The sequence below is a fragment of the Ambystoma mexicanum genome, chromosome 10 (assembly GCF_040938575.1).
Source record: "Ambystoma mexicanum isolate Mex_15411 chromosome 10, UKY_AmexF1_1, whole genome shotgun sequence".
Classification (NCBI taxonomy): Eukaryota; Metazoa; Chordata; class Amphibia; order Caudata; family Ambystomatidae; genus Ambystoma; species Ambystoma mexicanum.
Genome location: NC_090932.1, coordinates 644877917 through 644891563, shown reverse-complemented (window position 1 = coordinate 644891563; position 13647 = coordinate 644877917). Strand labels below are relative to the sequence as shown.

The following is a 13647-nucleotide window of genomic DNA, read 5'->3' as shown; positions in this document are numbered from 1 at the left end:
TTGAACAGAGGGTGCGCGAGATGTGCGAAGGTGTCTCTGCCCTAGCCGAACAGATGAGGTAGAGCAATGCCCTGCAACACCAGCAGCTGCAGGTGGCAGCTTCTGTTGCATCCACCTACACCACCCCCACGGAGGAATCACAACAATGCACCCCTAGGCGGATGTCCCTGCGCTAGCTCCGATCACGCTCCCCGGATGCTAGTGGTTGGGAGAAGAGGGTACAGCCATCATGAATGGCATGATCCTTGTTGGCCTGAGTGGCCATGTTATGGACATGGTGGCGAGTGGGAAAAGGGAGGATTGCGTGCTGGGGTGTTGGTGGTGAGTGGGAGGGGGGAGTATTGTGTGCTGGTGGGTTGGCGGTGGGTGGGGGGGATGGAATTTGCAAATGTTATATAAAAATTGGTTGAACAAATAACATGCGAGAACATTCATGATTGTGTTTTTGTGCTCTTTATTCACACTGTGCTGGTTGTCTACTGGGTCAGGTCAACATAGTAAAAGCAATTGTCTATTACCGCCTGTCGGGCCACTCTCCCTTTCCTCACTTCATCCCTGTGGGTGTCTGCCCTGGCTCCTGCCACATGGTCGTCATCTCCATCCTCCTCTGAGTGTGGCCTGTCAGCGTCAGGGGGTAGGGGCACGTTCCTCCTCAGGCAAATGTTATGGAGCATAGCACACACCAATCCTATTTTAACTACTTTGCCAGGGGCATATATCAGGGCCCCTCCAGTGAGGTATTGGCACCAGGATCATACCTTCACAAGTCCAAAGGTGTGTGGAAAAATTTCTCGGAATGCAATATTCCCTCCATATTATGGACCCCCCAAACATTTTGCTTGTGTTTTTCTATCCTAGCCTGACTTTTTCCAGTGGAGCACAGCCTTCAGCTGCGCTCCCCTGGGCTGTTGCTCCTTTGTTATGGGGAAATTGAAACGTCCTTCAGACTGTCAATACTGGAAAAATATGTTTCCCGTAGTCGTTTACTTTATTGCCATTTCTTCGTAACTTTTTATCAGTGCACAAAATACATTACTGTACTGGCGTCCTTTTGTTTTATGGCCCTAAACACCCTCTAAGAAATGTTTGGTGAATGTACCTAGGACGAACTGGTGGCAGCAGTTTACTGTAATGGTATTTTTATGACTTTTTAGGGAACCATACTGCATTTACTGCTGCTGGCTCATGGCTGTGGCCAGTGCCAAAAATGGGTGTTCCACAAAGTCTTTTGTTCTGTCCTTTGGCCATCTTGTCCATTGGCCTCCCCCCAGGTTGAGCTGACGTGGGATTTCCTTATTTTGGCATGTAGCTTCCTGCGAAAACTGCATCTTTTGTGGGATCCTGCATGTCACGTGTGCTAGTGCTGAGGAAGAGGGTTGGGACTGCCTGGTCCCAATCCACACCACTGGTGCCAGGATGTCTCTTGTGCATGAATATATGAGGACCACCGTGGATCCTGATTGGACCACGGCTTGTGGGGATGCAAGGGAGTAGATCTTCCATTGGCTGTTCAGACTCAATCATGCATCAAACTTTGGATAAGAAAAGCGGCCCTACATGCATTCCAAGTCGATCTACAGTGGTTCATCTTGAACTACAGAAGGAGCCAAGTATCCTGTGAGCTGAAGCAGACCCGAGCACCTACCGGAGATGCGCACGAAGGTTTGGCACCCTGAGCCCGCTGTTGTCCCATCGTACCCCAGCTTTGTTCTCGACTTTAGAAGGGCTGCGAGGGCGCTTTGACCCATTCGAGTAGTGGGAACAACTACTCTCGGCGTCTCCTGATTTCCCACCAAAAGGGCCTTCTCAGAGGCTTTCTTGGGCTGTCCAGCTAATTGACCAGCTCTGTCCCGGGACATCGCATAGGAGCGCGGCTATTTTGTGTTTCGGGAACTGTGGGAAACCTTAGCTTGTGGCTCTCGACACTCTCCTGACAAATTTCAAAGGCCTAGCTCCTCTGCGTTGTGAATTAGGAGAGTGCGTGTGATGCTGGAAATGCATTGGAGGGACAGGGCCTCCCTGTCCTTGTCCTGTAGTCCTTTTTCATGTGTTCTGTATTGTTTTCTGCCCAGGAGTCCATGTGGGACTCCTGGCGGTGCAGCTCTTCCTATTTTTGGTTCGGTGAACAGACACATGGGATACCCTTATGGCACCCATGGGTGGGGGATAAAACCCTGTGGCCCTAGTGTATGTTTTTGGGCACCTGTGTGCGGCCCACAGAGCAGGATATGGGCAGTTGGCAGCTCCATGCTGAATTTGACAGGTGCTCTCAGTATCCTCCATTTTGGGGATACCCAGGCCCTGACATTGGAATCAGCTGATTCCAGAAAGAAAACAAGATGGCCCCTGTGGCCTCTTTCTTTCTATTGCCTGTTACCTTATTTTCCCAAAGTTCTAGGAAGCCCTGACTCTGTCCCTTCCCCCTGACTGGCTGTTGGGTGGAAGTTTCATATATGGTATTGTGGGGAAGTCCAGGCCAGACTGGCTGGAGCCTTCCCAGTGACTGTATGTTGCGGGTAGACCCTGTGGGTGGGACCTGGGTGAATGGAGTGTGTGACCAATATGTACTTCTTGTTGTGGATGTCTGGTTTCCGATATGAAACACAACGACTGAGACAGCCCTGGCCGAAACTGGTATGAATGCAGTGTGTAGTGCTGAATGGCTGGGTACTTGTCCAAATACACATTCCTTGTTGTGAGTGTCTGAGAGGGAGGAGTACGGCCTGAATGCACTGTATGCCTGATTGGCTGCCTGACTGCCTGAATGCCCTTCTGAGTGATTGGTTACCTGAGTGTGACCCAGTAGAATCAATGAGAGACAGAACAGTATATCTGGGGGCATCTCACTGCTAGAATTCATTCAGAAGCTGAAGTTGATACTTGAAGCCCAGCTGGAAGAAGAAGATTTGCTGCTGCATTTGCTTCGACGCAATCCAAAAGCTATCGAGTTCATCAAGGACTGATCTGAGAGAGGACCTGGTTAGGCGCCCTCTTCCCGGGCTCTTGTCAGGGGTAAGACTGGCCTTGGGCCCAGTACTGTTGGGACTGTGGGGCCTGGGACCATAAAGAAACCCGGATCCAAAGGGTTTCCGTACTTTAAAGGGCTGTTATGCCCTTTCTGCAGACAGATCCAGCGTTCTGACCGCCGGAACTACAATTCCCAGCAGGCTTTGCGGGCCCGCGAGCCAATGGGAAGCCGCGCTGGGTGTGGCACGCGACGAATGCGCATGCGCAAGCCCCGAGGCACGGGGCTTGTGCTCGAGACGCCGAGGAGAGAGGACGTGAGCCCAGCAGCTCCCCGGAATCCATACGCGAGGGGCCAAGAGCCACAGGAACCACGATCCGGCCCCTCGCACATACAAGATAAGTGCCGCTCACCCCAGGGAGAATCAGGGATCCTAGGGGAAGCGCAGGGGGCATATCCCGACCCCTTCCAGAGCCCCTGCGGATCACGCAAAAGCTAAGTGGGCGGATTCACGGGAAAGTCGTGTTTGTTAATTTGCATGGTGCATGGTTACAGTGCATATATCTCTTGGGAAAAGCGCCGGAAAGGCGCGTGAGATTGAAGCACTAGCTTGGGGAACCCGGTCTCAGGAAAGACCGCGTTCTGACACCCGGTCTGAGGGAAGACCGTGTTTTGGGCAAAAGATAAGCCACGTGCGGCAGCGCACCCTAAAGTTCCTGGATTGGTTATTCCAAAAACTAAATGCGTGTTGAGAGAGTTTGCATGAAGGTGTGAGATCAGCAGAACGTTTGACAAACGCTAATGCTTGTCTTTTGTTTTCTTTTAGTTTGAACCCGAAGCATACCTGAATCTTGGACTGCAAGGACGTGGCACAGGACTTGACAGTCTTGCAGGACTGGACGTTAAGGACTAAAGCAAAGCTAAGTGTGCTCGTACATGAGACTGTGTTCATGAAACTGTAATGGGCTAATGTCAACAATTGTTTGTTGCTACCTTGGTATGTTGTTATAAGGCTCGAAAGAGCACCTTCAGGTTGGTTCAAGGGGTCTGGTGAGGGTGGCAGCACCTTTACATGTAGAGGTGTTACGGCAGCTCCATCAGCCAGTTTGAGGAAAGTGTGCAGGCATCGTTTACCCTAAAATCCCCAGTCCTATCCATAACTTCTTCCCAACCCTCAATCCGGTAATCCTAAAATCCCTTTACCTATCCAACCATCGAGACCCTAACCCTCCTTCCCCGCTCTGGTTGAGGAGGCCTGTGTTAAGCTCTGTCTTGCAGGCACTGAAACCATTGAGGGGGTGGTTGGTACTGCGTCGCTCCTGCGCCTAGGACCTGAGCATCGCTGACAGCTCTGAGGGACCATCGAGCACCGCTAACCTTCGCCGAAGCTCCCTGGAAGTCAGACCCTCGACAGGCTGTCAACCAGAGACAGGGACCGCCAAGGAGAACGAAGAGAAGCACCGGACATTCCGTCCACCATCGTCGACCAGGGTTTGCAGGTTTGTTATAACCGCTGGATGTTCGTTGAAGCCATCTTGCCCAGACGCAGGGACCGCTTGACGCTGTGCCGTCGTTGACCGGAGCCACAAAGCTGCAATGATTAAGACATTCAAATCGAAGGAATCTCTCGACCGCACCGCCGACTGCTTTGTCCCGCCAGAGAAAGTTGAGGCCGTTGACGCGCCGAGGAGAATCCACCAGTGGGTTTCCCGCCACCGGAAGACTGCAGAGACGCCGGACGACTCGACGCCCTTGCTGGGCTTAAGTTCTTCATAGACTCTTTGCGGTCCCGAACTATCGACATCGAGGTGTCCTGCACGCCTCATCCTTGCAGGACGTCTTCGACTCGTCGTCGACTAGCAACGCCAGGACCGAAGCTGCTGCCTCACCGCCACCAAACTTTTCATCGAAGATCATAGACGCCAATTTCACTTTCTTCGAGGCCCATCGACGATCCGTGGCTTCTGCTTTAAAGGGAGTACACAAGAAGGATCCATCAACGCCTCCTCGAGGAACTCTGCTAATCCAGGTACATTGGGGTAGTAGAAACATTTTAGAAGGAAATAAGACTAATTGAAAAATATATGGACTGGGCTTGTAGTATATCTTTATTTTACAGGTTGCCCAGGTGGGGGATCTCCACAGCTATGTCTAGTGGTAGGGGCCAGTATTGTGCCAATTGTTCTAACCAATTGCTTTCCCCCTATGTCTATTGTTGGTTAACTTTATTCATTGATTTGTATGAAATATGACCAGAGTACAGTTGATGCACTTTAATGAAATCTGATAATAATTGTGGTACCTCTTAGAACTGTATATATATGCCATTGTAGATTTACTGAGCACAAAGTGAGTTATAGTGATTGTGTATATAAATTTGAACCTTCATTATATAAAGACTGTTTTCACTAATACAGTGTGTGGACATTCCTTTGTGGGTGCTTGGGGACTACGATGTGTTGGTTTACTTTAGTATTATTGTGATTCTTTACTATGGTCGATGTTACAAAGGCCTTGTAATAAATGTGTCTATATTTTTAATATAACACCTGTCTGGAGTAATTTGTAAGTGTCCTTGCTTTGTGTGCTCATTGCGGGCTTTCAGTCAACCTCACCCCTCTTGAGACTTAGTCTTGACCGCCGCCATTGCTACCCTGATTGGTCTGGCTTGTCCAGAGGTTACCCTGTTTCAAGAAACTAGGCTGGCCTTCTGAACCTCTGCCCCTCCAGGTCAGAGTTCAGAAATCCATCTTAGCAGTATTCAATCTTTTGCTATTTCATTGTTATGCTGTGTTTCCATCTTGAATTACAAGTGGATTTATTCTAGTCGACAGCTGCAGAGGCAAAACCGTTGTAAGGAAGGTCGAGGAGGTTGAACTGTTGCAGAAGGAAGTTTGATGGTAGTGCAGGAATATGGTTCTAAGGCTGCATTTATTGTAAAAGAAAGTGGAAGAAAAGCTAGGAGAGTTTATGATGCAAACTGCTGATTGAAAGTTATAGTTACATGATGGTGATTACAAAGGTACTATGAAGTTTAGAGTTATGGGTGTTGTGAGTATGTTTCTGTTGATAACTTATTGCTGCCGCTTCTCAGGTTGTTGGACAATTACCAGAGAGAAGTATAATTCTCGCCTCCATGTCTTTAAGAATCAAGACTTTCCTTCACGAATGTTCAGAAAATCTCCATCATTTGAGTCTAGAAGGTCTGGGTCCATGATGGGAATCTAATCCAGAGACCACATCTCGATAGAACAAAATGAAGAATAGAGACCAGTTTCCTAGTCTAAAGCTCTAAGCCTTAACTTTAGGACTAGATCTAAAAATCAAACAGGCGCCACTCCAAGTTCCACTTGCATTCATAAACCTGCACCTCTCACACAGAGCCACAAACTCCTGACAAAATCCTTCCACCCAGCCACAAGATCACTTTTCTGAGTACCTATATGCCCTTTCAAATGCTTGGAGTAGTGATTGTGCATACAAATACAAACCTGTATTAATTTGTCTAAAGTATACTCTTTGCAATGAATGCTCTTTTTCCAATTCTTGCTGCGCTGGCGTCCTCCAAAGGTCTGGAACTCATTTGGACTGAACCACTTCCCATCAGCAAAAATACACAACTTGCCCGACCCTGAAAAGGATAAACAGAATGCTCTCAATGCGTGCTACAGAGCAAGTCAGTGTTTGAATTTTGGTTGCTTACTTGCCTGAAATATTTTGATCAAACCATTGTACACACTTGCGACACTCAATCTAGAAGTCACACAAAGAAAATCTTAGTTCACACAGATTTGTTTCGGAAGTCCACTCATTCATTTAATCAGACAAGCTAACCATGTAATTAATGCAATGTCAGGTTTTTCTTCAGATCGTGCTACCAGGGGAAATATCAAGCAATATGTTAAGGGTTTTACTGCTGACGTCCTCTGTGAAGCAGGGGCTCGGGTACTATGTCTTAAGAGATCAAACAGAATTCTGTAGCTTCTGTGGCTCCATGGAAACAGTGGCTGCGCAATCAAGGCCCAAGCTCTGCACTATATGTGTAGGGTGGCACCAGATTCAGTATAGCACAATGTTACCAGGGAAATAAAGATGAAGGCCTAGTGAGAGTTCATTATTTCAGAAAAGTAAATAAATCATTAATTTCAAATTGCAATCAGGAACTTGGAAAAAACGAAAACAAAACTTTCGCTATGGTTATTCAAAAGCATACAGTTATGGTTAATGGGTGCTTCATACCTTCAAATAGTTGGGGGATTGTCTGCAATTGTTATTTGTGTTTTTGAGCTGCCCTCATCTCTTGGACATCCTGGGCACTTGTAGGTGAGTAGTTTGCTGTCTTCTCGTTGGAGGCATGATGTGTGTGATTGGAAAATATCCACATTGGGCACCTTGGCGGCGTTAACACTATGTTGGGCGCCTCTGAAAACGTGTGGGTGACGAATTCCAACTGCCTTTGATCCAGGGTGGAATGAGTTCCTTGGGGGTTCTATGTTTGCAGTGTCCCTCATAGGTTATTTAATTCAGGAGCCTGCAGTTATGGTTTCCAGTGTCCCCATCTGTGTGAGCATCCATCATTGGTTATGGGAAACAGGAGGGTTTAAGGGGGGAGGACTAAAAAGAGCTAGAAAACCACTCATTTGATACTAGGCCTCTCTTCATAGCTATCACAATCTCGAATTGGTTTGGAGGCCATTTTTATCTGCGCGTATGTTTGTACCCGGCTACATGAGGCGAATGTACTTAAAGGAAGCAACCCTTTCCCTCGTGATGCAGCCTGGCTACAAAACATGGGCTGACTAGAGTAAATATACGTGTTTACTTCCTGCAACCAATGCCCGGCAAGCGTGCCTGGAGAAGATACCATAGCAATAAAGATTCATGCTAGACCAAATGTATATTTTTCTTTGTTTGTGTATCATCATTCTTGGCTGACATGTGCGTCACACCTAAATGACGTGTTTTCAAAGCTGGAGATGAAACATACTGACAAACAGAATAATACATGAGATACTACCCCAAACAGCTTTCTTAGCTCATCTGTGGGCTGCCTTCATTAAGGGATGAACGGATGAATGTACCCAGATGTCCGTGCTTTTGGCATTTGTAGATGTTTAGTGATGCAGGTTTTAAATGTACAAAATGAGGCGTGAAATGAATATGACCTTCTTTCATTCATGGCAATTAATTAATTAATGTGTCATACCCACGCTCATGAATATGTAATTGAAAATCACACATGCACTGCAATGTTTAATGAGCATTAAAGTGCATCTCTGATAGTTTCAGCATCAATTCAAATCACTGATTTTGGGCCCTCCTACATTTGTTCAAAAAATACAATGAAATGATGCTTTGGTGCATCTGTGTGTGTGTGTGTTTGATGACGTCATTACACTTAACATTGCTGAATCGTCATTGTGAGTTTTAGATGGATACTTATCTCCAGGATGGGCATGCGTGTTTGTACATGCACATACGCGTTTACCTTACACTCATTAATGCATGTATTGATTACCAAAAAGGGAAAATAATATTTGACTCTTATTGTTTCATTGATGGTAGGATTTCATTATTAAAATTCCTAATGGTATCTGTCTTTCATAGTGAACAAACATGACATCCTATTACTTTTAAACTAAAACAGCAATATATATTTTATTTATTTATTGAACATGTGTATGGTGCCTATACAGCAGAAATTGCTTCCAGGCGCCATCATCTTACGTGTATATTCCCTAGAAACTGCTGCCTTCTTTGAATCATGGCAAAGGCGAGAATGCATGGCTTGTAGGATATAATTACTTCTTAACATTCTTAGTAAAGTGACTTTGTATCCTGGCTCAAGTCGAGTAGCAGCTGCAGTTCCAGGACCTCAAAATGTGCAGGCATGCATGGAGATATGCAGGTGTGATGTAATTCCTAATGAAGATATCGGCCGTAGCACACAATAGTGGCACACAGGGAACTAGGGCATGAGCTCATCATTGGAACTGAGTTCAGTTCAGGTGGAGTGACACATCCTTTTTTGCAATCTTGGTGGAAAACATGAACTCACCTTCGGGACAACCTAGGTTGAAGTGTGGTGGTTTGCTAGAAATGCTGGGATACAGCTTGTAAGCTGTATCGCATAAACTAGTAAATGCAACCAACCAAGGACTCTTTAGACAGCCAGTCAACTGAGAGTACCCACCTATGATAAAAGAGGAGTTACTTTTGATGAACCTGTTTGACAAAGTGCCCTCCAATGCTCCAAGGTGTGAGAACTGAATTAATATTTTCCAATTGGGACATATTCATTTACCGATTCTGTTATTTGCAGATGATATTGTCTTATTTGGCAAAACACAGATCGGTTTGTCATAAACCCTCAACAGCCCAAACACACATCTGAAGGAAAATGGATTAAGGTTGAATGCACTTAAATCGGCAGTCCTGGTTACTTCAGGTTCAAAGGGCAAATGAAAGGTTCACTGGTCAGTAGATTGTGTATCCTTAAATTAAGCTACAAGCAATACCTGGGATATCCTATTTCTGCAAAATGTGAATCTCCTGATCTAGTCTCTAAAATTAAGACCAAACATGCTCCACTTTATGCGCGAATGCACAAGATTTCTTTTTAATTCTGCAAGTTTTCGTTGACACCCTTGAGGAGATTCTACACTGTTAAAGTTTTACCGTCTATATTCTATATGGCCTAGAACTTCATCCGTTTGATTGGAAAAGATGACATATTATTAAAGGCAAATTCTGGAAAAGATTTCTTGGTTTGCCCCTCTATGTGCCCTTTGTATTAATTAGGGACCAAACTTTGTCTATAATCTTGGCAGGTCGTATATATACTGGCAAACAAGTACATTATTTAGAAAAAATATTGGACCCTCGGCCAATTCCCTTTTTTAGATCTGAATATCTAAATGAGGTCTCGGCAATCTACATATTTTAATAATTTCCTTAATGATTGTGACAAGCTCCCGGCTGACATGCACTTGCAGAGATATCACTTGAAAATCCTGATGCCCTTAAGAAAAAAGCTAAAACCTTTGGAATGGTGTAGGGATATTATTCCTAAATATAAACTCTACCATGAGGATGGGACATTGCACAGTTCTTTCAGTGTATTACCTATGTACCTGACTAGATTTCCAAGCCCTGACTTTCAAAGTATTTTCATGAGACTCAGATGTAATCTGTTTGAAACTCTCCAGAGATGGGGTCCCATTAGAAATATCCCACGCACAAGGAGATATTGTAGATAATGTAAGGAGGAGACTTCCTTGAAAACTGTAAGGCACCTTCGGATTAGCTGAGAGGCAACTTTTCAATTTCGTAACAAATTGATTAGAACCTTTGTGTATTCTAATGAGGATCTAGCTTGAGATGAATTTTGGTCAAGACTATTAAATGGCCATCAAGCTTCATTGATTATTACACTGGTTCACTGTCTGATATCCATTCATGCTTTTTAGGTGCAAATGTGTATAATTCTTAAATTACTGGATGTGGTATATTTAATATTGTATTTTTCTGTTGGGCATAATGAATTGTTTTAATGGTTGAATTCATTAACCATCGTAGGATCTACTTTGTATATCTACTCTGTATACACATTTGAATGTTGTGAAAAAGTTTTTAAATACTCTATAAACAAAAATGAAAAATATTTTTCTGATTTTCATGAGGGCATTGCGTTTCCTGAACATGACAGCATCATATCCATGATTAAACCAGAAATAACGGGAGGTCCAGGACAAGGATGGGAAACCAGGAACAGTCAAGAGCGAGGAGCACTGGGGCAAAACTAACCAAGCACACAACTAGAGCAATGCAAAACAAAACGTACTGCTACGCGCCGTACTGTGAAACTGGCGAATCTTTATTTCCGGATGGTTGACTGGAAAGGACGCACGCGCACTCACCTCATCACGCGATGGTAGTGTGCGGCTGCCATCTTGGGTTGGGAAGCAACCCGGGAGTGCTTCCAAAGGAAAGCCTGATCAGAGAGTCGCCAGGCACGGGAGTGCATGACACTTAGCCTTGCTTTAAGTGCGACAGGTATGGCATGTGTATTGGTGGTTACTGGGCAGGTAATGCCTAAGCATAGTGATGTGACTCACCTGCAGCAAAGAGAATTAGGATAGGCAGGGATAAGTGAACAAGAGATGTGGCTCTATTAATGTAGTGCTCAAGGTTAAAGGATGTTCCCTTAGGAAGTGTGATGCTCTAAAGGAACCTATTGAATCTATCATTTTTGTATAAGTTTCATTGTGTACAACCCTTAAAAAAGTCACAGAACTTGTGTACGGGTTCAACATTTGTTCAGGATAGGGATACTCTGCAGGTTTCCCTGTCCGTTTTTCTGCAGCTGAAAAGAAATAAAGTGACTCTTTCACACACTCTTATTGTGAACAGAGTTTGGGATATTGCTTTTGATTCCAGTTTTGATGCCATGACTTGGATCGTCCCGCACAACTGTCACAGTAATGGCACGTGGGGATTGACACCAGTGTGCACACTTGGATAAGTAAACAACCTGGATAAAACCAGTCAGGTATCAAGATGTGCCAGCGTTGAAACAGGCAAGCTATTGCAAGAAGGCAGACCATCTCGAGATGAAAATGCTGTATCTGTTATCAGTTAGTACACTGGTTCTGCTTTTATTTTGCATACACTCAAGGTAGGTGAACCGTGTACAGCAAACAATGTAGAACTGAGCAAAGACTCTGTACACTTTAACCGCTGCTGCTCTGCCTTCAGATTGTGGATTTTGAGAAGGCAAACAATATTGGGATTCTCACCTTCGAGATCTGAGGAAAAAAGCAACTCCATTTACTTGGGACGGCCAGGTGGATTCATAGAGAAGATTTTGATCATAGGCCTTTCCATGGGGATCCCTGATTATATATCCTTCCCAGTGCGCACTGCCTTTTCTGTCCACAACACAGTTCGGTACAAGTGCCCCAATGCTGTATTTTCCATGTTTCAGATGATGTTTGTCTGGGTGCCCCTTCTGCATTCCCCTTTGGTATGCCCCCCACACCCTCAGCATATCAATAATCTGGTTTCTTCCTCCAACCACCCAAATGAAGTGACCATTTCCATACACTCCTCCCCCCACAGGCAGAGCAATCCCCCCAATATTTCCCCTATATAAACGTTGTCAATAAATTACAGCAAAAAACAAACTCTAAACTACTATACTAGGTCCCCAATATCACCATTCACATTTTCAAGTGAAGCTGTACACAATAACTCTTATCACCATTCACTGCGTGTCGTCAGCGCCCTATAAAGCACACACATTTGTTAGGGAGAATTCTCAAAAATGTGCTAATTCCCTTCACCTTAGAGACCCCCAGCAACTTTGCTGGATTTTGAGGACTTGATTTTTTTTACCTGGAGAGAGAGTGACCCTTTTTCCCACTCTCACATGTGTTTTGAAATGGGTTTTACCCTTGTGTTTTCTTTGGTTATGGAGTTTTAGACAACTCCATAGGCATAATCTTTTCATGTGTATCACACAGCACCCTCAGTGCAGTGGCACAGGGAAACCTTTTCAGGCTTTCCCAAGGTTTAAATACTTTCTCTGGGATAAACTGTTTCCCAGAGAAAGTAAAGTGAAATTGACTTTACTAGTCTTTTTAAATTCCTAGACCCAGCACACCCTATCTTACAATAGAGTGCTGGAGGGGTTACTTAGTATCCCCTGTGTCTAGATACTCATGTAGCAGCCATGTTTCCTCTCAAAATGTCTGGTGGCAGTGGTTTTACGACGAACTACCATGATTTTTCCCGACCGTGAACACCGGTAGCGTTAAATTGCAGGAGCCATGTTTTTCAAGATGGCATCTGATCCCCCTTTGTTTAAACAGGACCTGGTCATCTTTTTTCGCCAGTTCGTTGTGGAAAGGTCCTTCTAGAGTTTTGCTCTGCGCACCAAACCAGGTTTGGTTCCTTTGTACATTCGCCGTTGGCGGGCTTCAGGACTGAAGACCGCCTCTGGCGTCCGAGTGCCTGGGGTGGGCAGGAAGTGAGGGAGGTGCCAGAAACTCCCTGTGCTTAGTCTCCTAGGAGACCCAAATGCACTCTGGTATGATTGGCTGGCTGGCTGTCCGGCAAGGACAGCCACCTTGCTGGGTGAGGGACAGCTAGGCTGGAATGAATGGGAGAGAACTGAATAAAAGGCGAGTCTCTTTGCTTGGAAGGCAGAGTTGACCACTGGAATGAAAGAACTGAAGACGAGCTTGAAGAGGACGGCTGCTGCAACTCCTGGACCGTTGGTTTGCCCGGTGAAGCCCTGCTGCAGGGCCGAATTGCTAAGTTCATCTCGACAGAGAAGCCCTGCAAGGACGACTTCTCCCTTTGAGTTGGTGGGACCAATCAACTCAACACTAAGCCACCTGGATACCATTCTCTGAGCTGGTTGTATTTTCCTCAGAGTGCTGCAGGAAACCGAATAACCAGGGAGAGAGACACCAGTTTGTGTGCTTTACTACAGCTACTGGAATTGAAGATTTGCCAAGTGCCAGCTTTGACCAGTCCCAGTGCAGTGCAGGAGTCGCCCGACGTCCTCCCTCTTGTCCCCACGACTGAGGCTCAGGAACAGCGAGATCTGCAGGAACTGCCAGGAACAGAAGTCTTCAGCTGCATCTTTTTCTTCATTTGTAAGGTACTGTGAAACG

General features: G+C 45.5%; 1 protein-coding gene across 4 annotated transcripts in view; it reads right to left on the bottom strand.

The window, feature by feature from the left end:
* The window catches only part of LOC138491614 (nuclear body protein SP140-like), a 3009150-nt gene that overhangs the window by 1819749 nt on the left and 1175754 nt on the right, over positions 1-13647 (bottom strand). For all 4 annotated transcript variants that reach the window (XM_069618235.1, XM_069618234.1, XM_069618232.1 and 1 more), the window contains one exon: positions 6457-6596. In XM_069618235.1, coding sequence (XP_069474336.1) covers positions 6457-6596 — 140 coding nt within the window. The remainder of the gene's footprint in view (positions 1-6456; positions 6597-13647) is intronic.